Consider the following 26,645-nt stretch of genomic DNA (forward strand, 5'->3'; position numbering starts at 1 on the left):
CCTTTGAAATTCAATTAATTCGGATCAAATAAATCTATAGTCATTTTCTTTTAAGTCATTTTTTATTTATTTTTACGGTTTTGGTCTCTGTGGGTGGGGGGAAGAAATATGAGTGCGCCCCGGGGCGGTATGTCACTTCCGGTCGCCATCTTTGTTTACGTTAACAAACAGCGGCGTCTCCTTGAAGGATTTAAATCTCATTTTTTTTATGTAACGGACGGAATATTTCATCAAAGAGTTGGTCTGGAGGGTGTTTCGGAAACACGGAAACGTCTTCATCGCGGCGGTGAGTGTTTTTCAGCTCAAATTACGTTTTTTTTTCAAAGTTGTACCTTTGAGACAAACTTTTTAGCCGTTAGCTAACGGTTAGCATCGACTCAAAATTAAAGTAAAATAAAACTGCGATAAAGTTTCACAGGAGACACAAACTCGAGCTGAACTAAACCGCCAGTCTCTGAATATGCATGGAAATGGTATTTATGAAGATATTAGCGCGTTAAATGAGGTCTTTGTGAGAAGCTACAGAGCAGTTAGCCTTGAGCTAAGCTAACAGCGGCTACACAAAGCTAACGCGTCGTTGTTTTTTAACTCTTTAGGGTCCGTCTTCATATCACACTCACTCATATCGCTCTGCGCTCAAAATGCGCTTTTCAAAATTAAGCATTAAAAATCATTATACTCTAATGGGGCCACAATGAGGAAAAAACATTCTTTAACTTTGAGGAGAAAATTGTAATATGAGAAAAAAGTTGTAATATTACAAGTAAACAGTCATAATTTTACAAGAGAAGAAGTTAAAATATTACCAGAAAAAAATCGTTCTTACAAGAAAGACAGTGTTACAAATGTCGTAATTTCACAAAAAAAGTTGTATTTTTTGTGAGGAAAATGTTGTAATTTTACGAGAAAAAGGTCAAAACAGAACAAGAAAAAAGTCATTATTTATGAAAAAAAGTTGTAATTTTACAAGAAGAAAAAAGTCATAATTTTATGAGAAAGAAATTTTGTGAGAAAAAAGATGTAGTTTTTCGAGAAAACACTGTAAACATACATTCCCATCTGGCCAGCAGTTTTTTAACGTCTTTGCAGTAAATTTCCATTTTGTTGATATTGTGATGGAAAATGACGTTTGATATATTCAGTTTTCATCGTCAGTGTACAGGACTGACTGCTGTAACATTTAGTCTTTTTTTCTACTGAAACAGAGTGAGATGTTTTCTGAATAATTCTCTCTGAATACATTTTAAAGGGCAGAGTTAAGTGGAAAAACTGAGCTGGCTCTTCTTCCTTTCTCCAGTCTCTCGGTATAAATAGAGAGTTATACAAAACACATGAACCCAAAGTTTTGTTTTAGTCAGAAACAAAACAGACAACAGTCTGAAAAAACATAAATTTTATTGTACAGGATTCACAATGAAGAGAACAATAAAAACTGCAGTAAGCAGCTGATCTAAGTATTTGATCCAAAGTACAGCTTCAGTAAAACTCCTGAGGTATGAAAAGAAAACACTCGTAAACAGTAACTACAGCTCACATTAATGGATCTACATCCCACCGACAGTACAGTGCATCAACAGAATTACATTACATTTATTTACATTAAAATAGATTTAATATCTGTACCCAACATGGACTCATAAACTACACAGTTTAGACAGGAAATGAAACAAAAACAGGACAATAGACCTAAATTTGGTGTAACCAAATTTCTCAGTTTGATTTTCTTGAAGAAGTTAATTTGTAAAGTCTGATGAGGCTCCATCAGTTCATAGCTACAGGTTTTATTTTAGTGAACACACCCCGAAAAGAGCACACAGCCCAGTTAAGAGCGTTAAATACCTTAAGGGGGAATGCTAAGCAATTAATTATGTATCACTGTGTGTTTCAGAGATACTCAACTCGCTTTGTTCAAGGGCCACTTTTACAAAATGACAGGAGGCCAGGGGCCAATCGGAGCTGTGATTTTTTAGGATTTTGAGGCAATTCTTGGATTTGAGGATGGTTCTTCGATTTCAGGACATTTCTTGGATTTTGGGACAATTATAAGACTCAGGTTTGAGGGTGCTTCTATAGATATGCTGACATTTCAAGGATTTTAGGATGTCCTTTGATTTTAGGGCGTTTCAAGGATTTTAAGACATTTCTAAGAATTTAGGATATTTATTAGATTTTAGGACGTTTAGGATTTTAGGACATTTCAAAGAGTTTAGGACATTTCTCAGATTTGAGGATTTGAGTTTTTATGGATTTGCTGACATTTCAAGGATATTAGGATTCTTTGATTTTAGGGCATTTCAGGGATTTTAAGACATTTCTAGGTTTTTTGAGATTTCTAGGATTTAACGACATTTCACGGGTTTTGGGGCATTTCTTGGATTTTAGGACATTTCTATGATTTCAGGATATTGAAAGGATTGTAGGAAATTTCTATGATTTTAGGACATTAGTGTCTTATCTGTGTCCTCTGTCGGGGGTGTGGGGGATCCTCCTCTGGCTCTTTCTTCGAACAAGCTCTATTTTGATGCTGTTTTATGTCTCTGACACCTTATGGAGACTAAAAGGACAAAAAGTATTCACAGTGTCAATCACTTTATTTTTTGTTGTGAATTAGAAAATGGTTGAGGGGCCACCTGGCACCCTTCAGGGGCCAGATTTGGCCCGTGGGCTGTAGGTTGAGTATCACTGATGTTTTTGATGACTTATATTTGAGGCATCAAAACAAACTGCAGGTAAAATGTTTACGTGAAGAGTTTTGGTATATGTTTCTTACCTCTTTAAGTTTGTGTTTTTTGGCTGTTTTTTAAAAAGATTTTCGAGAACATTTTTTTTTTAAAAATTGAAATTTTTCAGATAAAGAGAGACAGAAAGACATGCGACAAAGATCCCATCACAGCTGTATGTGCCTTTCGCCCAGAACACCTCGTAGTGGTTATCATCACGTTTACAGACACAGTTGATTTTTGTGACATTCAGCGTCTAAAGTCTCTGCAGTTTGATTCAGTCACAGATTCAGTGCTGCTTGTGTGTGAGTGAGCGGCTCTTTTAAGGTAGTAGGTTGTCGGTCAGCTGGTCAGCGCGGCGCTGCGTTGCGAGTCATCCCGGGGTTAACAAAGGAGAAGTTCTTGAACATGGTTTGGTCGACGCTGTTGATGAGCGCCCGGTCAGCACACGATAGCCGCGGCTTCTCGTTGATAAACTCTTTGTCAAAGTTACTGCAGTCACTGGGCGACGTCTGCGGAGGTGACAGGAAAAATATGTGACACAATACGTTACTGTTTTATCATAAATCATAGGGCTGTCCCTTGAAAGTCCGAGATCATCAGTGGAGACCCCTCAGGCGACTGAGAAAGCTTCAAGTCGAGCAGTGTTTTTTTTTTTTTTTGCAGTGTGCTTCTGGGGACGTTTTGGTCAGTTCTGGCTCTTATTTGACATCTTGTATCAGCGAAAAATCATGTCCCTCAGCTGTGTTTGTACTTACTAAAGTCGGCTTGAAGGGCGGCGCCACCTTCCGTTGTTCCAGGGCGTTCCAGTCGGTGCTGCTGAAGAAATCGTGCTCCCTGATGTTTCCTTTCACCCCGAGGCGCTCCTCAGGCTCCCGCACAAACAGCTGCAGCACAAACACAACACACACACACACACACACACACGCACGGGTCAGAAATGCTCATCAAATCATAGTTTTAAAATGTATATTATCTTTTTGTGCTTTTCTGAATGTTTTTAGTATTGTATTTATTTCTGAGGAAATGCTGTGTAGAAATTGGTTGTGAAAAAGTGTTGCATGGGCATGTTTTTCTGTTAATGAGGGTTAAGTTTTGTGTAGGTGGTGCTTTCTGGTGATTCTTTCCATGATGGTGTTAAAAAGTTGCAGTTTGTAGTCATTTCCTTTAGAGTGATGGTATTTCCCCATTATCTTTTTGTTTATTGTTTATTGGTTCGTTTAATGAAATTTTAAAGAATAGTGCATCTGTCATAAAAACAGCATTCAGAATAAAAATTAAAAACAAATAAAAGAGGATAATAATTTAATTTAGCCCAGAGAAAATTATTCTACCTTATCAAATATTATTTTGAACTTGCAACACAGAGCTGCATTATACAAGACATACAAACCAATTAAAATGGGGGATATTCGATCGATCGGTCAAATTTTATTTATATGGCACATTTCAAACAAATCAAATGCAATTCAGAGTACCTCACGGTTTGAAACAACAAAACAAGAACAGCATAAGAAATAAGCAAAAATGGATTTAATAAGTGGAATAAGTGTAAACCACAAAATCATGATAGTAAGACACTACATAAAAGCCAGACTAAAAAGATCGGCTTTTACTTTACATTTAAAAGTATCAATTTTAGTCAAAAGACTGATTAGTTATTGATTAATATTCTGTTTGGCTTCAGCAGTTAAAATTCTGCTACAGAAGTTAGTCCACAAAACAGCAGCATGTCGCCAAACATTTCTGATTCAGTTTATTCCAAAAAACTGAATTTTCACAGACTGTCAGTCACAGATTTACACAGATTAATTATCTTAATTTGGTCCCTGAAGAGCGCGCACACGCACACACACACACACACACACACACACACACACACACACACACACACACACACACACACAGGGTGTCTGACCTGGATGAGAATGTCCTTGGCGTCTTTGGTGAGCCAGCGGGGATAAGCGGGGTTATCAGTTCGAATCGACTGAAAAAGCTCCTCTTCATCGCGGCCGTGGAACGGAGACTGACCGATCAGCATCTCGTACAGCAAAACCCCAAACGACCACCAGTCCACCGAGCTGTTGTACTTCTGACCCAGCAGGATCTGATGACGCGCGCACACACACACACACACACACACACACAGTTAAATCCTTCAGTTTCCAGCTTCCTTTGGCTCTGCAGACAGCTTGTCGTGATTGTATATTGTGATAGTCGGAGTGATCGGGCTGTGGTGGTTTGGTTCAGAGCCTGCTGTTCGAATGGCGTTGATAAATTTGGCACTTTGATTGCTATCCATGGTTGATTGAAGGCTGGTTTTTAGGATCGGTTGATGGTCAACGTTTTATGTTAATGTCATCTGTTTAAAGCCCTGTCAGGACAGTGACGGTCTGAGACGTTTTTTCACTTCATCTCAGCGCAATATATGTTTTAGTTGAGAAAATAGGATTCATGTGAGAAAATCATGATCTCAATTCTTAATCGTGATTCACATTTTAGCAAGAATCCTGCAGCCCGTGTCTTTTGGTGCACACAACTAATAAGACAGTGTGTGTGTGTGTGTGTGTGTGTGTGTGTGTGTGTGAATGTGTGTGGTCACCTCGGGAGCGATGTAATCTGGCGTCCCGCAGAAGGTGGAGGTCCGAGACTCGTCCTGCATGTTCTCCTTACACATGCCAAAGTCTGCGATCTTGATGTGACCCTCAGAGTCCAGCAGCACGTTATCCAGCTTCAGGTCCCTGCAGGGGGACACGAGGACAGAATCAGGAGCCGGTCTCAGTTTGTGTATTATTCATCTTCAGTTTCAGTCGTGTTTGTGACTCACACTGAGACTCTACCTGTAAATGATTCCTTTAGAGTGCAGAAACTGCAGCCCACAGATGATCTCAGCTGCGTAAAAGCTGCAGGGAGACACAAAAATATAATAATAATAATAATTATTTCTGTCTTTCCTCCTGCTTGACTTTTTATTTAGAATTCAGTTCAGTTCCATTTTAGTTGTGCAATTTTTGTTGCAGCAATTGTAAAAAAAACATTTAAAAGAAAGCACAAACAATATGACACAGAACGTACAACAGTTGATATAAATGAAAGAAACCAAATAGCCAGATTTAGGAGAGATATTAGAGAAGACAAAAAGACGTGAACACCAGCTGTTCTTTAACAGTTAAAGACGTTCATGAAGCAGGAGTGGTGGATCAAGTATTCAGTTCATTTACTTAAGTAAAAGTACTTATACCACCCTGTGAAAATACTCTGCTACAAGTAAAATTCACACTTTAAAAAAAGAGTAAAAGTAAGAAATTATAATCAGTAAAATTTACTTAAAGTATGAAAAGTAAAAAAAAATAAAATAAAAAACTATTAAAAAATGACTTGAATGTTTTTAAAAATAATTTCCAAAGTACCCAATTCAGGAAAAATAAACAACACCCAAAAAACTCAAAACTTAAAAAAAAGAGAGAAAAAATGAAATTTTGAAAATGTCAAAATAGTTGTCAATTCATTTTCTGTCGATGAGGTGATTGGTTAATAGACTAATTATTTCAGCTGTACTTGTGCAAACTATTGGGTAGTTTAATTTTGTAATTTTTTTTTTACTCTCCTCATGTTTTTGTATTTTAAAAAAACTATCCAGTAAACTTTATACTTATTATAATTATATGTTGGAATTTTACGCAGTTTGTTTGGGTAATATTTTTGTTTTTATTTTTTGTTTTTACTGACTTGTTGTTTTTTCCTGGTAATTTTCTTGTCATATTAACTAATTTCTTGCTAATATCGGCATAATTTTTGTCTTAGTCGCTCACTGCCTTATTCCCATGTTTCTGAAAGAAATCAAGCCACTTTGCCAACTGAATTTTGTGTATTTTCATGAGATACATACGTGGCTCTGTGCAAATCGAACTTGTGGCAGTTCTGGATGTGAAACATGAGATCTCCTCCGTTCAGATACTCCATCACGAAGAACAGGTTCTCCTGCACACAGAAACCGAGCGGTCAGGCCGTCGCTGTAGTTTAGAAAAGTGTGCACAGATGGACAAAAGCGTTTTTGGTTGTCACCTTGGTCTGGAAGGTACAGTACAGGTGCGTGAGGAAAGGGTTTTCCCAGGCTAACGACAGGACCCTCCTCTCCACCATGGTGCACTCCACGTCGTCGTCCATCAGCACCACGTCCTTCTTCAGAGCCTTCACCGCGTAGAACTGGTTGCTCCTTTTCAGCTCGGCTAAAAACACCTGGAAACACAGAAAGAGCGCGTTGAAACTGACAGTTTGTGTTTTCTCTGCCACCCACCTGACGCCCCTCTTTCTCACGCTGGTTCAAACTAACTTTGCTGCCAGCGACTTCAAAGCAGCGAGAAGTCGTCTGTGTTTTTCTGTGGAAACTGGCTGCAGAGAGAAGCGTTGACCACAAGAGTCACAGTGAGCCGTGTGAAAGGCCGACGTTCACGACAACAACACCAGTGATGAAACAGATTTACCCTGAAGGCTTTGTGTCAGTTTCTGCTGATTTTGCTGTCAAATGGTTGAAACTCATTAACTCTTAAAAACCTGACTGATATGCTGGTTTTCTGTTTGAAAACATGGGAAGAAGACAATGTGCAACTAAAGAAGAAATTACACAAAAATCTGCAAGAAATTTTCAAAAATTACAAGAAGATTGAAAAAAGTGTCAATAAATAAATAAATAAATAATAGGACCTTTCAAGGATTTTCTGAGATTTCTTTAGTACATCTCTTAGATTTTACAATGTTTCTAGGACTTTAGGACACTTATAGGATTTGGGACATTTGTGGTATTTAAGGACATTTGTTGGATTTAAGAACGTTTCTAGGATTTTAGGACATTTCTTGAATTTAAGGACCTTTGTCAAATTTTAAGACAGTTGTAGGATTTTAGGACATTTCTTTAATCCTCTGCTGGCTTTTTTTTTAATCAACAAGCTCTATTTTGATGCTGTTTTATGCACTCTGACACTTTATGGAGACTAAAAGGACAAAAAAACAGTGTGAATCACTTTATTTTTTTATCGTGAATTAGAAAATGGTTTGGGGTGCCATCCGGCACTCTATTGGGGGCCAGATTCTTCTAGTTTTGGGGTGAACTGTCCCTTTAATTGTCCTTTTTGTGTCATTACAGTTTGCGTTTTCTAAATTAAAAGTTGTGTGCTTTCCTTCTTTGTATCAGATTATCTGCCGTACCTTTCCGAAGCTGCCCTTCCCGAGCATCTTGTGCAGGATGAAGTCATCGTCGGTGAATTTGGGTTGGTGATCTTTCCTGGGAACGGCGTACAGAGGCTCTTCTTCTTCTGTGGGCGCCACGGTGATCGTCCTGTCCGTCGGTCCGTCCCATGAAACCCCCTGCAGCTCTGCAGGTCAGCAGGCAGGAATGATGTGATAAAAAGTGATCATGAGGAGACGATAAGAACAGAGATTTCAGACGTTTCCTACCTTTGTTTGCAGGTGTGGTCGTGGCTTGCGCGCTCGTTACGACCCCGGACGGCGCTCGGACCATTCCCGGCTGGCCGACACTGACCGGACCATCTCGACCAATGATGTCGGTTTCTCTGGTGCTTCTGGCCTGAAGGCAAAAGGTAGGACCAGCGTCAGACTCAAGTTTTAGGGTTTTGATCATTTATTTTTTTGACCATTTTAATAGCGCTCTCGCAGATCCTCAAAAATTCATAAAAGGCACTGAATTTTAAAAATAAATGAAAATAACTGAATTAATTGGTATTAAAGTGACGTCTTAAAAATGCTCAGACATCGGAAGTAGGATTTTATAAATTTTCTCCTTTTTTTTCAGAAGTTTTGTTGTAATATCTCAAAATAGTTGGTAAGATCTGTTTAAAAGAATATAATTTAATAAATTCTTTCTTTAAAATTGTAATAATGGGATTCCAAGCAGTGGAATCTCATGCAGATCGAGAAACACAGACCACCCTAAAAAAAGCCAGAAATGTCACACATTTCCTACTTCTGTTAGTTAAACAAATAGATACGTTTATGATAACACAATATGTTCATTTTATTCACCGTCTTTAGCTCTAAAAAGGGTTGTTTTTTTTCAACATTTGATGTAGATAAACACGTTTTAGGTTACAATAAAGAAAACTATGGTTCAATTTTGGCGTTAAAAATAGGCTTAAACCATCTCATATCTTCTTGGTTTAAAATCAAAACTCTGAAAATTAAACATTTGCTCGTGGGAAACACGAAAACACAGTCTAAGCACTTAAGATACATCACCTGGAAACAGAAAACCTGAACAACGCGCCAGAACTTTCCGTGCATGAACCAGCAGCGTGTTTCAATATACACATATAAAACCTGTGTGATGTGTCAGCAGCTTTAGAGCAGGTTTACAGAGATGGCAGCGGATGATTAAGAAAAAACAAATCACTTTATTTAAACGTTTTAAAAGAGGAGATGATTAGTTTGTCTGACCTGCTGTTGGCTCTCGATGACGGCGAGAGCTTCAGCCATCAGTTTCTGGTTGACCCCGCAGAGGTTGGCGACTTTCTTCTGGCATTTATGATGGACGTTCATGCTGCATTCTGCACACAAAACACAGCGTCAGCAACAAAAACACGCCATTTTTAGACTTTTGTTTCTGTGATAGAAACATGTCACAGACTCCATATTTTCACATGTAATATGTGATGCAGTGATGCTTTGAGGATGCTCTGCTGTGCGCAAGATAAAGAAAGAATATTATTCTCTTAGTTACAGAGAAAATGTTTTTTTTTTTTGCACATTCTGTTCAGAGATGTGTTCACTTGTGAAGTGTAGTTGCTCGAATTATTCACATACTGGCGGCATCACATCCTGTAAACCTGAGCACGGCACATCATCTGATATTTTACCCAAATATTAACGCTTTGTGCACATTAGCTGCATCAGAGTGTTGGCTTGTATTAAAAAATGTGATTAATCTCACATGGACCAATGCATGTTAAAGCTACAAAACATGTGGCATATTTAATATTTCCTGATTGGAAATCGATCTGCTCTTTGAAGTTTTTTGTGTCTTATCGTAGACTCTTGCTGTCCAGTGAAAGTCGTGTAGTTTTGCATTTGGTAATTTTTACATTTCTTGGATAAACTAAAATAATTGTGTTTCGAGCATCATTTAAAATACACTCTGTCCAGCCTAAAGCATATTATTCTCACTGTTCTTTATTCCCTCTTTAAAGTTTTTCCTAATCTGAAGAAGTTGTAAGAAACAAAGGTGCTGTATTTGTACTTGAGTGGAGTAAACATCATGTTGCATAGTTTGTGATATATTTTACATTATAATACAATGAAACTCTGCATGTTTGTCCTTTTATCTTTGTTTTTTTTAGTTATTTTTATATTTTTCTTTATTTATTTTTTCTTATCATTATATTATTATTATTTATTGTAGATCAGCTTTATCAGTATGCTGCTCTGCATTTTACTTCACACAAAGCTAAAAAAAGGGTTATTTGTCTCAAGTAAAGAGACAAATAAAGCTATTTTGTTTTTGACAAAAGGCTCAAAGTGTAGCGTTCAGATAGCGTCGTCAGTGAGTCGGCGTGTTCGAGGTGTAATTTTACAGACACGAGACAAAAGCACAGAGATGATAAAGCTCCCGCCTCTCACCCTCACATTTGAGCCCCTGCTTGGCGAGCCCCCACAGCAGAGTGCCGCAGTGTTCACAGAAAGTGGGACTTTTGTAGTTGTAGACTTTGAAGCGGTGGGGCATGTCGATCTTGAAGCGCTCCTTGTGGATCTGCAGCAAACACATCACGTACAGCTGATCACACTCAGACGCACTAATTCACATTAAGTCTTCCAAACAGAAACAAAGCCAAAACACTTCCTGTATCCGAACAGCGGGTGGCAGCTCTGTCCTGTCACACTGCGCGTTACGCCCTGAGGTTTTACATTCTCTTTTGGTTTCATGCTCTTGAGCTCAGCGGCACGAAGCCGAGGAGGAAGTGAAACAAGAGCGAAGATAAAAGCAGCGAATGAGATCGTGTGCTGAGCTGATGCCTCTGTGTGAGGTGACTTCTTGATTAGAAAGCATTAAACCACAAGTTTACAAATCTCTTACACACTCTCTGTATCGGCAGATTTAACTGACAGCTCTGCAACAATGACGAGGTCAAAGAGCGTTTATGTCAGTGATAGTCAACTTACGGCCCGCGGACCAAATCTGGCCCCTGACAGTGACTGACGCTATGAATTGTTTTTTGTACTTCTGTTATCCATAATGGGTAAAAAGTGCATAAAATAGCCTCAAAATAGAGCTTGTTGATTCAAAAAAGAGCCAGGAGAGGATTCCCCACACCCCCGACAGAGGTCCTAGATAAGACTCTAATGTCCTAAAATCAGAGAAATGTCCGAAAATCCTATAAATGTCCTCAAATCTTTGAAACATGTTGAATTCCAAGAAATGTCTTCAAATCCTAGAAATGTCCTCACATTCTAAAAATATCTAAAAAATTATGTATAAATAAGTCTCTCTGCTTTATGTGAAACTCTGAGCGTTGGAGAGATGCACGTTCTCACCATCGTTTCTTTGCTGTTAATGGCCGAGCCGGTGCACTTAGCGATGACTTTGTCGATGCATTTTTTGTGAATGGCGGCGTTGCACTCTGAAAGACACAAAAATGACAGTTAGACACAAGAGACGGAGGGTAAAGAAGACATCGTTAAAACTTCCAGAACATCAGTGGAAACTAATCTGATACTCACGTCTGCACTGGTAACCCTGCTTGTTGAGACCCCTGTGACGGATAAAAACTGGTTAAAATGACTAATATAACGGAGGAAATGATAATTTGGTGGTCTGTGATGTCGGTTTGTTACGCACCAGACAAACTCTTTGCAGACGGAGCAGAAGGTCGGTTGAGGGAAGAACGTGGCGCTGAACTCGTGACACTTCACAACGTGAACTTTAGCCTGTTTGATGGCACCTCGCCGCTGATGGAGGGCGAACAGACCGTCTCTCTCTCGTTCGGACTCCTGGTCATCCTCAGTGTGACCTGAGGCGTCTAAAAACACATCATTCAACCTTTAATTGAACCTTTGAAATCTCACCAAATTGGCCCGATTTCTTTCAAAAACAAGGGAAGAAGGCAATGAGCAGTTTAACAAGAAACTGGCCAAAAATAAATAAAGACATCAGTAAAAAGTTGCAAGAAAATTGAATTATAAGCAAAAAAGAAAAGTAAAAAGTATAAAAAGTATTTCTTTTTCTGTAACATAATTTTAAATATATAATAATGTCACCTTTTGCTGTTTATTTTATTTTATCTTATTTTATGTCATTCTATTTTGCAGTATCCTGGACATTTCTTGCCAAGTTGCTCATTGTCTTTTTGACATGTTTTCAATCAAAGTTTTAAAAAAAAGTCATGTTTGAGTGCTTCATCTGATTGGTCCAGGTTCTAGACGGTTAAAAACGAAAAAGCCACACGTAAAGACTTACTGTTGTAGAGTTATTTACTGCCAAGAAGGCTTCACACAGATTTCGACTTCTCAGCTTTCAGTGGAAGGAAAAGTGTTTCTTGTCAACATCAGAGTTTCATTTTGTGTAAACCGTGTTGTACGTGTGAGTCATTTTTCTCCGCTGCAGCATCACTTTGCGATCTAATTTTGGCAGTTTAACACAAAAACAAGGTTTATTGTAAACTGATGAGAACTGAAATAACAAATACTCTGCGTGTCCAAAGTACATTGTTTATCACAGTTTTTCATAGTAAAATTAATGATTTTTCAAAACCTTTTTCATAACAAATGAGTGAAATCTGCATTAGATTGAAGGTTTAATGTAGGAAATTGATTACTGGATATTGTAAGTGCTTTCACAATTAGTTTTAGCAGCCTAATGTACATAAAAGATATATCTTTGTTTTTTTTTTAAGATCTATTGATGTTCACTAAAAAAGTCAATAGAAACTAGAGTTTGTCATTCTCACTGTGGTGCAGGTCGACTTGACTCGACTCACTTTTGATCTTTTTCTTGATTTTGGATTCAGAGATGCACTAATTGCAATTTTCTCTCTGAGACTGAGTTTGTTTGTTGACTACTAATAATCTGTATCGGTATCGGCCCTGAAAAACCGATATCGGTTGACCCATAATCAGATCTCCATGTTGTTGAACTGTTTTTTAAAAAGCTCTATTTAGGAAAAAAAACTCATCATAACACAACAGGTGAATATTTGGCTGCTCACATGAATATATACGATTTAATAGATTATCAGTCGGCTCGACCGCAGTGAAGCGATTTATGATGTGTTAATGTGCAGTTCAGGAGGAAGTTTCACCAAAGAGCTTGTCAGCGAGCGCCAGCCGCGCTGCCACCTGTTGTTCTCTGCAGCGATTTCCTATTTGTCGGCTCTAAATATAGAAACATGGGACAGTTCTTCCTTTTAGTTCTCAATGACTTCTCGCTGCCTTGGCATGGTGTTAATGTCAGGAAAGCAGCAGTGAAAGGGCTCACACACACACACACACACACACACACACACACACACACACACACACACACACACACACACACACACACACACACCCCTCAGGACCGGCAGCAAACGTTTTTATTTTTAGTTATAGAAAATTGAATTAGGCTGACACGATTCAGGCTCATTAAATCACGTGAGAGTGCAAGGTACCCAGGCTTTTGGAGGTCCACACAGAGAATTTGGATGATGGACAGTATTTTTTTAAAATCAAATTTACTGTATTGATTCAGTGTCTGACCATATTCAGTCCTAAATAAACCCCAAAATATTCCCTCAAAAGTCCCAGAACTGTCACGTGTATATTAAAGGGCAGGGCATGCCTCGGTTCATGGAAATTTTGAGAGAATAAAATGTGGAAAATAATGTCTGTTTTAGTGTTCTCCACCATTACTCGGTATAATAGTAGTTTAGAAACTGCATATATTTACATAACACCATTAAACCGTTTGAAACACCTGATTTTTGTCAAAAAGATGCTCATGTTCTGTTATGCCGTTGATATGTTACGCTTTCATCTTTCTGCAGCAGCAACTTGTTTTGACTGAATTTTTAAAAATGTAGTAGACTGGTTATTTCTGGAAAGACCACAGGAAAAAGTGCTTAGTGAGTGCTTAAAGATTTAGATATAGTTTTTCATTTCTCTTTTTTATGAGTAGACTTCACAGTCTTGTATCATAAGGTCATAAAGATAACTAACTTATTTTCAATTTCAGTTTTATTGCAGTTAATATTCAACCCTGTGTGCTGCAGTATATGTTAGTTGTTCCAAGTCAGTGATGCTCAATTTACAAATTGCAGGCTAAATCTGACCCCTAATAGGGTGCCTGGGTGGCTTCCCAACTATTTTGTAACACTGGGAATTGTTTTTGTACTTTAAGGTGCCAGAGTGCATAAAACAGAAAATCCCTGAAATGTCGTTAAGTCCTAGAAACGTCTTAAAATCACAGAAATGTCCTAAAATTCCAGACTTGTCCTAAAATCCTACAAATGTGCTAAACATCCTAAAATCCTAAAAACACCCTAAAGTCCCAGAAATGTCCTAAAATCCTAAAAACACCCTAAAATCCCAGAAATGTCCTAAAATCCTAAAAACACCCTAAAACGCCAGAGAAATCCTAGAAATATGCTAATACCCTAAAAACCTCCTAAAATTCCTAAAATCCTAGAAAAGTCCTAAAATCCAGAAATGCCCTTAAATCCTGGAAATGTCCTAAAATCCTAGAACCATGCGTGGGGCTGCTGTGGCCCCTGGCCTCCTGTCCTTTTGCAAACGTGGCCTCAAACAGATCAGGGTGAGTCTTCCTGCAGTTCGTAGTCTCGTAACATCAGATCACAAAGATAACTTTTCTCTCATTTTCACTTTGAGCGTTTGTGATCTCGTTGGGGCGGTGGATTTGGTCGTGAGCTGCAGTCTCTTACAGGTGTTACAGGTTTATGAAGCAGCAGGTGGAGCTATGAAGGTCTGATCACTCACCACTTTTCTCCAGATAATATCTGGCCTCCATCAGCAGGCGGCCCTGAGGCTTCAGCTCCAGCTGAGACAGAAACAAACAGAGAGCACAAAAGAAAAAGTGAAACTAAAGCAACATTTTCTGACAGAAATTCATGAGAAAATGATGTAGAGTGAAAAGGGAAGGATGTGGATTCAGGATTCAGTGTGTAATATGATGTGTGGCGTCACAGAGACAGACGGTCTGTCTGCAGAGGACCAGACTGGAGGAGATAAAGACGATATTTGATTTGAGTCATTTGTTTGACTTGATGTGTTTGTTTGATTCGTAGCTCGGTGTAACGGACAGCTGGCGTAAAGCCTCTGGACTCAATCAAAGTCTTTCCGAGGAAGAAAAAGATCTGGTGCACAAAAGAGATCTGAGTCTCATTTCTCAGCAGTTAAAAATAACCTGAGGAGGAACTGTGAAAAATGAGATGTGATGAGGTGATGGACTCTATAACCGGGATATTATTAACATGTCACTCAGGGTCCATACAGTCGTGAAAAAACTGGACAAGTCAGTTTGCAAATAGTAATTTCCGGGCCTTTTGTTTCACGAACCTGTACAACAACAAATGATGTGTTCAAGGTCCGTCAGAACTTTAAAAATCCAAGGATGAGTTCTGTTTTTATAGTTTCTGGCTGTGATAAATGCTAACATTTATGGTTTGGATTGTTTTTTGTTTTTTTTTAAATTAGCCAAAATAAAAATTAAAAAAAGACCAACCAAGGGCATGTTTTATTTAAAAAATCTGCAGAAAAATAAAATACAGCCATTGGAAGTTGTATTTCACTCCCTCTGTAAGTCCCTCCACGGTGCTTAATAAAATATTTGACATGCCTACCCCCTTTCTGCACACGCCCCTCCCCTCTTAAAAATGACAAACTGCCCTTAAGTGATATTTAAGTAATATGAACTGTGTGACCTTCTGTAGGAAATATTTACACAAGTGAGTGATATATTTAATTAAACTTTGCTTTTCCTGCTGCTGCATGTTAAAATGTCTCCAGGGGCCAAAAGCATGTTGGTTAATTTTTTGAATAGGGGGATTACCACTTTAAACATTTGGTCTTTTTGACCCAAAAGTGAGTTAGCACATCTGGATTTAGCCAAACAGCTGGTCCGAGAGCACATACACACACACACACACACACACACACACACATACACACACACACACACACACACACACACACACACATACACACACACACACACACACACACACTGATCTTCGTGCACTAACCCAGATCTCCAGCTTGCCGTTCTCCTTCTTGCACCGCGTGGCCAGCGTGTCCAAAGCCACCGTGGCCTCGGACTTGAGCTCCGCCGTCCGGTCCTTCACCATCACGTGCATGATGCGGCCGCGGTGGACGTGGGCGTCAAACGTGGTGCTCCACGGCGGGTACATGGTCGGCTTCTTCTGCTTGTACACTTGGCCCTTTTCTGGAAAAATAAAACAGGAAAAAGCAATAAGTAGAAAAGGCACGTTGTAGTTTCGTCAGAAACAGACAGGAAAGAAGATGAAAAGAAAAAGTGCAGCGGGAGGTTTTCTTTTTGACTTTCAGTTCAATACCTAGAAATCCTGTGAGTCAGCAAATTCGCCGTGTCGATGTGACTGGAAGAGTGGAAATCAGACGTCACTGTCTTACTTCTCTCTGCACTTCAAGAACGAGTGTATGTGTTCATGCGTTCCTTATTTTTAAAAACTGCTATTACAAAGACCAGGGGGAAGGACCATTAATGGCTGATGATCATTTAAAAATCTTCTTAACCCTTTAACACCTGGATCGACATCACTGTTAGCGTGCTGCATTCTGACGCCTCTCACAAGCATCCGACTCTCAGAAACTTGACAAAATTGTTTTGTAAAGTTGTGTGTCCCTCCCCTAAACCCAAAATTTAAAACCATAAATCCCTCCCCTGGGCTCAATGAATTATTTGACATCCCTCCCTCTTTTTGCACCAACATCTCCCCTCTCATAAATAACAAACAGTCCCTACATTATATTTAAATATTTACTTCTAATCCTGTTCTGATTTCTTTTTTTTTATATATATTTTTTAAAAATCTATTGAAAATAATGGAAAAGAACTGATGGAGGAGGAGTATCCGCAGTCATTTCAGAGAATGTTTGGTCTTTAAAATTTGCCTCAAAGTCCTGGAAAAGTCTGTACCTTGAACCTTTCACCACCTGGCCGGCCGACCGTAACGATTATCTCCTGACAGTGTTGGGAGATTTTCGTCGGCATCACATGGCCAGATAAAAAACACACTCCTGGCCTTCATAATTGACATCTGCTGATTTTTTTCCTCCGCAATAACATCCAATATATCCACTTACATAACGGCCACATGCCATCCCGCTGCCTCAACAATAAAGCCCGCTAAGCTTTTTACTCCCAAAGTGATCTGCCGCGTTCCCCGTCATCCGCTCATCGGCTGTCTGTCCGCCGGCTCCGCTGCCAGCTGACGATTAAAGCGCCCGGAGAGGAGGAGGATCTGTCTGTTTTCTCCTCAGTCTGTGTGCTTTTCACACAAAGTTTCCCTGCGGCGCTCTGCAGAGTGAGAGGCGACATGTTTTGGTGTCAGTTCCTGCGTGATTCTGTGAAAAATGCACCAAGGTGGCGTTCAGACGTCAGCGCGCTCTCACGCCTCAGCTGAAGGAGTTCACGTCTCCCTCCTTCTACGCACTGAAGGTGCCTCAGATATCTGTAACTGACACTTTAACCGTCTGTGGTAACAGACCCATTTTTGGCTTTTACTCTCACACAATAAATTCTCAGTTATGTTGTAACACTTTTAAACAGAGCCAGGACCCGGAGCAAACCGGGGCCTTTCCTGCAGGATCAGCTCCGTCAGTTATGGTTCTTTGATGTAACACACCCAAAGAATATATTCTTTAAAAATTTGTATGTTTACTTAGTCTATTTTAACCCCTTTTTTTTTTTTTTAACCAAGTGGCGTCATAATGTGTTAAATTCGTTTCTAGGATGTAAGGACACTGGGTGCTCAGCCCGGACCTCTGCAGGGGGATCGTCCTCTTAATGCTTTTTTAGATGCACTCTGGCACCTTATTTCCACAGAAAACCCTTTTGTTTTTAGCTTTGTAATTGTAATTAGTGATGTTAAAAATATGAGTCGTGGTTAGTAATTAGTCCTAATAGAAACAGAATCCTTTACAACTGCTATATTAAAAAAACATTTACTAGAGTTAGAAAAATAGTTTGTATTTCTGTTAAATTGCAAAAACTAAGTATATGAAGTTAAGTATAACAATGAATAGATTATTAGATCCAGGGCTTTTAAAAAAATCATTATTAGGGACTGTTTCTGATTTATTAGAGGGGAGGGGATGCTGCAAAAAGGTGGATGTTAAATAAAGCACTGGGGAGCGACTCTTTTTTATTGTGGCTTACAGGCGGAGCATACAGCTTTAAATGGCAGTGTTTTATATTTATTTTACTGCTGATTTTTAAAGCAGCATGCCTCCCAGTTTTCTTTAAAAAAAATTGCTTCTTTTTTCTCTCTAAAACTTTTTGGGGGATTTTTTTTTTCTTTAAACTTTTAAGCATTTTTAAACATATTTTTCCTTTAAAATATTTTATTATGTTATCATTTTTTCCTCTAATTTTTTTTTGGTGGACAGACACTCCTCTTATTTTCCCTGAGTCAGAGAGACTTGAGGGAAAATATTTGTAGACAGACACCCCTTAAATCCTCTCTTCACTATTAGCAGCATTTGAGCTTTAAGGCTTTGACTCAGCGTGTGTGTTTGCCTCATTTAAATTTAAAAGTAGAAGTTAACCAAGAAAGGCCGTCTGTGTGACTCCAGCAACAAGCGGTTAAACGGGTTCATCAACACAAAAAAGGAAACTGCTCACAATCAGTCACACGAGCCGACAAACAGCGCTTATTTTAAGCTGTTAGGCTATTTACTTTCAAATGTAATGCATTACATTTAACTAGTTACCTTCATTTGAAAGTAATAAGTTACATTAAAATATTTCTCTTAATTTTCAAAATTTGAACCGTTTAAATGCCATTTTTTTGTTGTGTTGCCTCCATGTTTTAGATGAAAAAAATAGAACACAAAAAATGAATTGTTTTCAGTGTAATGAAGGTAGATTTTGTTTGGTGATGACATCTTGGTATATGACAATGATCAGCAGCTACATTATTATTTCTACATTATTATTTTTTGTGCAGGTTGTGCAGGACTGGTCAAAATGACCTCATCAGGTGGAAAATAGTCGAAATGACAAATTCAGAGTCAAAAGCCCAGAATGACACCCAGAAATAATACAAGTCCTGTTTTTCTGCTCTGATGGCTGTGGGATCAAAAATGTCAGTTTGAATGGGTTTCAATGGAGCATTTTTGGACCTGAACAGTCTGAATGTAACTATTTAGTTTCCACAGTGTATTTTAGACTTATTGTAGGAGCTGAGCTGCAAATTCACTGATTACACTCAAATACACAATCTGGACCACATTTAGGACACATGCATCAACACACACACAGTTATCACAACAGGAAGGATGAAAAGAGACTAAAATGAGACAAAATCAAAATCAGTGTCATAGACACATGAAAACAGATCTTAATCTGGCGAAAAGTGAAATGAAACTAAGAGCGATTGTCCCTGCAGTGAGTCAGTTTAGTGTAAATGAAACACCCTTTGGGGCCCATCTCTGTGTGTGTGTGTGTGTGTGTGTGTGTGTGTGTGTGTGTGTGTGTGTGTGTGTGTGTGTGTGTGTGTGTGTGTGTGTGTGTGTGTGTGTGTGTGTGTGTGTGTGTGTGTGTGTGTGTACGCAGCGTCGTATGGGTCTGCTCTTGTGGTTTAGCAGAGGAAAAGAAACATCAGCGCTCTCCTCTTTCCTCTCAGCTTCTCTCTGTTTTTAGCTCCCGTCCTGCACTCATGCTCCCCAGCGGTTAAAGATAGCCAGATGCAGAACAAAGATATCTGCTCTCAGTCTGTTATCACGCCAGAAGTTTCCCAAAGCGGCGATGATGAACTTGAGTCAACAGCTGCGATTAAGAGCTTAGAAAATAAGGGATCTTTTAAAAACCGTATGGATCCGATCGCATTTACGGCTCTATGTTTACCTGATATTTAATGTGCCGACTATATGAAGCCTGCCATCCTACACCTCACATCTCCTACTGTTACAGCACACACACACACACACACACACACACACACACACACACACACAGTCCTCTTATAACATACAGTTAATGACTGCCAGTGTTGAACCTCTTTAACCCTTTAAAACCACCGCTCTTTCAGATGCCTCTCACAAATATTTCAACCTTTGAACTCTGAGCAAATCAGTGCGATTTCTTTCAAAAACATGGGAAAAGGCGATTAGCACTTTGGTAACAAATGCTTCACGAATTGATAGAAATTAGTAGATTTAACAGGTTTCCCACGGTCATGGAAAACCTGGAAAAGTCACAGAGTTTTGGAAAAAATCATAGAAATGTGTTGTGTGTTATTTTAACACATATTTTTCAAAGAGAATATGGTTTCCAAACCGATGTGTTCCTTTTTTAAAAAAAAAAAAAAAAAGCAATTTCTTTCTCTTTAAAAAAAAAAAGTCTGTTTTCTGCATTTTTTTTTTACAAAAAAAAAAGGAAAAAAACAGGTGATTTCTGTCCTTAAAAACCTTGTCGTTGTTGTTTTATAGAAAACTTAAAAATTTTGATATTTGTCAAATTTCCACCAGTCCTTGAACACATCATATAGGATGCTGAAATTATGTCTGAATAGAGTTTTAATAAATTGCTAATTCTCTTAAATAGTAACGGTAATCTACAAGACTCCTGTTAAAACTTGCTTTTTTGCAACATTTTGCACTTAATGCTATTGTCACACACTGCCTAAAAATAAAGATGCTACTTCCACATTTCTATATTTACTCCAAACACCCACTGCTGCTGCTTCGCTGAACACAGAGTGCGTCACTTCCTGAGCTGCAGAGGAATTAATATTTTTCTGAGAAAGACTCAGTGAACATATGGCGCTTACTGGAGCAAATGTGAAAGCTTTCATGAGCTGGAATTAATGTTGGCCTGATATTTTGCGTGTAAAAGCATGAAAATGCATATAAATGCAGTGTATGTATATCCTTTTATAAAGCAAAGAAAATCTCTAAAGTCATATGTGTTTCAAATGGAAACACGTCATTTCGAAAAAAACAAGAATGGTTTTATGTTTGCTAAAAAATTTAAAGAAAAAAAATGCCCAAAATTTTCTGAAGAAAAAAAAAGAAAATTTTTTATTATTTTTAATATTGCCAAAGAAATAAAAATAAAAAACACCAAAAATGTTTTTTAAAAAATAATGTATTTTCTTTACGGCAACAAGGGCCAACTTTTCTTAAAGGGTGGAAAAAGTCAAATTTTTTCATTAAAAATTCCCCAAAAATTACAAAAAAAATTGCCAAAATTTTTCTTCAAAAATCGCCAAAAATGTTTAATTTCCTTACAAAAAAAATCGCCAAAAAGTTTCAAAGAAAAAACTAATCACATGAGGTGATATATCAGGTGATTTAAAAACCCGCACTTTAAAACCTGCTAATGTTTTGAACATCTGTCGCCGTGGATTTTGGATGTTTTTCGCCAGAGGAGAAGTCGCAGAACATCACTCTTTACGTTGTATTTTATCCACATTTCCAAAATATTTTTGCATAAATCTGTAATGTAAACACACCCATTGTCATCATCACTGGCACAAAAAGTGGCACGAAATCTGTGCACGACTCTGTCCGGTAGATACCGCTGGTACAGGAACCGGTGCCATATTAGCACCGTGTTTTGGTTCCCAACCGTTTTATACACAACGTTCAGTTTGTCGGCGTCGTAGCTGACCGGGAACCCGCAGGAGGGTCGTCCGTGTCCAGCGTTTGATTTGTGCTCGCTGTACTGTCACGGACTCGCAGCTTACGGCCAAAAGTTTCCTGGTGAATCTCACATTTCTGACCTTTAGTTGTGCATTACCTGCATCAGTCGACATACTGTGTATTCTGCATTCGGCTGCGTGTAACATGCGTGTTTGGTTTGAATGCATGAACAGGTGCAGCCCGAGTAATCAATTATCAATATGTCAGAATTGGATGATGCTGATTCTCAATTAAAGATCAAAAAAAGCTGAGATACTGGTCTAACTCTTGATGCATTTAACCTTTTGAAACTTGAGCATATTGGCTTGTTCTATTTCAAAAACATGGAAAGAAGGCGACAAGCAACTTAACAAGATGTGACCCAAAAATCAGCAATAAATAATTTTTTTTTTTTAAAAAAGACAACAAAATTACCTGAAATAACCACTAAAAGAAAGGAAAAAAACAAACAGAAAATTATCTGAAAAAGTGCTAAAATAATATATATATATATATATATATATATATATATATATATATATATATATATATATATATAGTAACTTAATTTAAAATGTATAATTATATGGCTATAAAAAGGCAATGATATAAGTTAATAAAAAATAGAGAAATGTGTAGAAAATTACTTGAATGGACAAGTTCAATTAACTATATATTTTTTATATATTTTCTGATAATTGAATAATTATTTTGGTCAGTCAGTCAAGCAAAAAAATACTATATACTAAACAAACTAAATTTGCTGCTTTTGTTTTTTTCCTCAGTTTTCATACAATCATAAATTGTATATCTTTGGATTGTGGACATTTAAATATGACACTAAATCACAAGAATCACTGATTTAACCTTCATTTTCTCGTTTACATTAAATACACATAGTATATATTTCACACACACACACACACACACACACACACACACACACACACACACATAAACCTGAGCAGTCACTGACCGGTTTCGATGGCCTCCTTCATATAAACGGCGCAGTATGGGTTCAGCACCTCCTCATGGTACGCCAGACCGGGATCAATCTCGAAGTTGGAGAACCCGATCCGCAGGAAAGGAGACATGGCTGCAGGTTTTTAGCCCTCCGACCTCGGCGCAAATATCTCAAAAACCTCCAGGAAATATCTCGATGTCCTGCTCACAAAGCTTTTAAAAAGGTTTTAAGAGATTTCTTGGTGTCACTGTAGACCACCTTTCCTCCACGGCAGCACACGCCGACTGCCCCTTTTCCTCCAGAGGAGAGATGAGCGTGGCAGGAGGAAGAGGAGGAGGAGGAGGAGGAGGATCTGCTTTTTCGCGGTTTTGAACAACCTGCGAGAGGAAGAGACAAAGAGAGAGATTTCATCATTGAAACCACAAGCTGAAAGCGAGTTTTTCTGCAGAACTTTGCTCCAGCTGGCTGTCAAAGCTCAGTTTAAATCCAAAATCAGCAGCAAATAATGCTTCGCCTGCTGCTCGGAAATATCAGATTTACGAGTTACGAGCGCACGAGCGGCCCTCCAAAGGCATGATTACGAGTGGAAAATTGGGTAATTTTGATGATAGGCGAGATGCCGAGTCGTGACGTTTGTGTGACGTTTCAGGACAGAAAGCATTAAACAGTGTCAACTATTGACTGTAAAAAATGATATATTTGTTTATTTAGTATTGTACATTTTAGTATCTGCATCTATTATCTGCAGCGAGCAAAACAGCCAGACGAGTGAATAAACACTGAGAACAATATTATTTTATGTCACGAGTCTGCGTCAGAAATGTAAACATGGCGGGCAAACGTCGGTGTGGTCAATGGGAAGAAACTTTCTTATTCATTCACGCATTAAATAACAAATTTTTGATCACATGTAAAGTGTAATATGGTATTAATGTTAACTGCTGTCCATATAAAAATATATGTAAATAAAATATATGAAAAATAAAAGGATATAAAGATATAATATATAAACTAAAATATAAATAAACTGGAAACAGCTAACAGCCTTTTGTTGAAACGCTCCTAACATTAATGTAACCCATCTTCTTTGTAGCTTCCATGTTGTTCCCACTTTACCACCTCAAAGCTCATGAACGCAACCAAGTCGGAAAAAAGACGTGCCAACTCGGAAACTTCCGACATCACGGGAAAGCAGCACAAAAACGGAATCAAAAGTGACTTGGGGACGGGAAAATGTTTGAGGAGTCTAAAAGAACAAAGCAAGATAAGAAACCAGTTTGACCCTGAACTAGAATAAAAGCACCCATACCTTCAGGACTGTAAACAGCAGCTGTCACACGCGTTAAGCACCTTAAAAAAATACAATAATATCTAAAACAATGTCTCTTTAACCACAAACATGACGACAGTAACTCCTCATGCTGCCTCCACTGCAGCAGATTTAATGGCAAAGTCTTGTGGTGACGGTCGATGTGACATTTGAGGCCTGCCACTGTGTGTGTGTGTGTGTGTGTGTGTGTGTGTGTGTGTGTGTGTGTGTGTGTGTGTGTGTGTGTGTGTGTGTGTCAGTCAGTCCCAGTGGTGCAGAGGAGACCGGCAGGTGACTATTAATAGAGCTGAAATACTAAACTCAGATGAGGAATATGCGACCGCGTGCGCCTGAGTCCGCAGTACTCGTTGTTATGTTCGTCATCGTCAGAAGCAGCGAGTCACCTTCTTCACTCTAAAGCTCTCTGAGTCACCGGAGTCATGTGACGGGGTCATAACCCGGCGCCAAGCAAACATAGAAAGTTATCGTGTACTTTAGGTGGATTTTGTGCCTCCAGTCAACATCTTAAGTTACATTTTTTTATGCAACACTAAAGTTAAATGTTATCTTGGTATTTTGAAGCTGCACTGATCAATATTTTTACATTGACAATGGATCGAATGAATATGTGTTATCTAAGAAGGGCCGCAAACCTCAGAGGAAGTAAATCCAGTGACGCACCATTATCTCACAGTGCAGTGATGCTCAACTTATGGGCCCCAGTAGGCTGCCAGGAGGACCCCCAACCATTTTCTAATTCACAATAAAAATAAAGTGATTGACACTTTGAATAGTTTTTGTCCATTAGTCTCCATAAGGTGTCAGGGAGCATAAAACAGCATCAAAATAGAGCTTTTTGATCGAAAAAGAGCCAGAGGAGGATCCCCCACACCCCCGACAGAGGACACAGCTGAGACACTAATGTCCTAACATCACAGAAATGTTGTTAAAACCATAGAGATATCCCATAATCCTGGAAACGTCGTAAAATTTATGAAACTTCCTGAAATCCTAGAAATGTTGTAAAATCCTAGAGAGCCCTATGATTCTGTTAACTTCCGTAAAATCCTAGTAACGTCTCATATTCCTAGAAACAAAACAAACAAAAACCTGAGAACGTCATAAAATCAGAGAAACGTCGTAACACCAGAGAAATGCTGTGAAAACCTAGAAATGTCCTTAAATCTTAAAATTGATGTAAAATCCCATAAACATCCTAAAAGTAGCAGCAGACTACTGATACCCAAACATATAACAAACTTTCGACATGTTTTGGTTGTTTTACAGTCAGAGCGGCTGCGTTACTGTCACAGGTGTGAGAATATGTTTCATCTCTGATGTGTTGAACCACACATTAAAAAATTAAACGGTTTAAATCCGCCTGCCGGCACGGTGAAGAAAACTTAATTTTGTCATACGTTCATACGTTAACCAAATCCTTGTGGAGAGTAAGCATGCGGTGTGAAACCCACACACAGCTGTAGCCTGGTTTTATTTTTAATAAACTGTTTTTATCGACTTTTTCAAACACCATGACAACCCACTTATTTAAATCAATAATGTGAAGCTGATCACATCAACTAAAGACTCAACAAATGAAAATTATTAAATTGCTACAGTTGAAAAATTAGAGGAAAAAAAGAAAAATAAGATAAAGATAAATAAATAAAAAGAAAAAGAAACAAACCCCTGAAAATGAGTGAAAAAAATAATTAAAGAAAGGTTAACAAAAAAAAACAAGAGAATTAGTCAAAGAAAGACTAATAAAAAGTAACTAAACAAAACAAAAAAATAAAACAAGGAAATGTCCTGGAAAAAGTGCTTAAAAACACAATAATTTTGTCATAATCTTAAATATGTAATTACTATATTTACAAGTATATTTTTTCCCTAGCTTTTAAAAATCTTCCCATTTATTGCAATTAGTCAAATATTTCTTACCAAGTTGCTGGTTGCCCTTTCCTTCATTTTTGAAAGGAATTGCACCGACTTGTTCACGGTTCAAAGGCTTGATTTTAGTGGATTAATTTGCAAAAAGATGTTTTCACCTTTTTCAATTATATATCTTTATAAATATGAATTATAAATATCGGGTTTTTTGATCATCAGATATAACTTACACAAACGTCTTCATCTGCATATAATTATGTGCATAAAGTCACAGACTGATATTGATGTTGACACACACACACACACACACACACACACACACACACACCCTCCCTGTGAGTGTGCAGAGCTGCAGCCTGCTGTTCTGTGTGAACCGGTGGCGTCGCGCTGCGTTCTCTGCAGGAGTAAAACTTCCGGTGTCTGAGTTACGACGATGTAACCGCACTTCCTGCGTGTTCTGGGGCGTTTTTTTACTTTTCATTTTGAAGCTTCACAGGTGGGGCCGTTTTCAAATGCTCGGCTGACAAACAACAAAAACGCGGCCGCTCTAAATTGTGAGACGGTGGGCAGAGAACAGCGAGCTGCTCACAGTGTTTGTATGTTTACGCTTCATGATGAGATAAATCTGAGTTAGCAGCGGACAAAATATGACCTGATGGGAAACACTGCACATGAGCGTCAATTCTTCTTAAGATTATTTTATTTCAAGTCCCAGTGTGTCTTTTTTGACAATTTATGTGATTGAAGAGAGTTTTTATTGTATTTTTCTGTTTTTCTTTGTGGACCCATTTTACTGCTGTGTTTACATCGTTGTTGATGTAAACAAACCTCATAAATCATAAATGACTGACGCGCTCTGTATAAAGAGACCTGTAATTTC

At 38.4% G+C, this 26,645-nt stretch overlaps 1 protein-coding gene across 1 annotated transcript in view; it reads right to left on the minus strand.

Moving 5' to 3' along the window:
* Window positions 1–1,378: 1,378 nt before the first annotated feature.
* The window catches only part of prkcq (protein kinase C, theta), a 29,368-nt gene continuing 4,101 nt past the window's right edge, over window positions 1,379–26,645 (minus strand). The window contains exons 2-18 of the mRNA XM_042511119.2: window positions 22,579–22,943; window positions 15,962–16,161; window positions 14,697–14,757; window positions 11,566–11,746; window positions 11,448–11,479; window positions 11,262–11,347; window positions 10,350–10,479; window positions 9,171–9,280; window positions 8,175–8,304; window positions 7,926–8,092; window positions 6,786–6,959; window positions 6,610–6,701; window positions 5,561–5,623; window positions 5,323–5,461; window positions 4,639–4,827; window positions 3,479–3,607; window positions 1,379–3,232 (exon numbers count right to left, since the gene is read on the minus strand). Coding sequence (XP_042367053.1) covers window positions 3,071–3,232; window positions 3,479–3,607; window positions 4,639–4,827; window positions 5,323–5,461; window positions 5,561–5,623; window positions 6,610–6,701; window positions 6,786–6,959; window positions 7,926–8,092; window positions 8,175–8,304; window positions 9,171–9,280; window positions 10,350–10,479; window positions 11,262–11,347; window positions 11,448–11,479; window positions 11,566–11,746; window positions 14,697–14,757; window positions 15,962–16,161; window positions 22,579–22,696 — 2,163 coding nt within the window. The 5' untranslated portion in view covers window positions 22,697–22,943 and the 3' untranslated portion in view covers window positions 1,379–3,070. The remainder of the gene's footprint in view (window positions 3,233–3,478; window positions 3,608–4,638; window positions 4,828–5,322; window positions 5,462–5,560; window positions 5,624–6,609; window positions 6,702–6,785; window positions 6,960–7,925; window positions 8,093–8,174; window positions 8,305–9,170; window positions 9,281–10,349; window positions 10,480–11,261; window positions 11,348–11,447; window positions 11,480–11,565; window positions 11,747–14,696; window positions 14,758–15,961; window positions 16,162–22,578; window positions 22,944–26,645) is intronic.

Source organism: Plectropomus leopardus, chromosome 22 (assembly GCF_026936395.1).
Source record: "Plectropomus leopardus strain MGB_pleo_1.0 chromosome 22, ASM2693639v1, whole genome shotgun sequence".
Lineage (NCBI taxonomy): Eukaryota > Metazoa > Chordata > Actinopteri > Perciformes > Serranidae > Plectropomus > Plectropomus leopardus.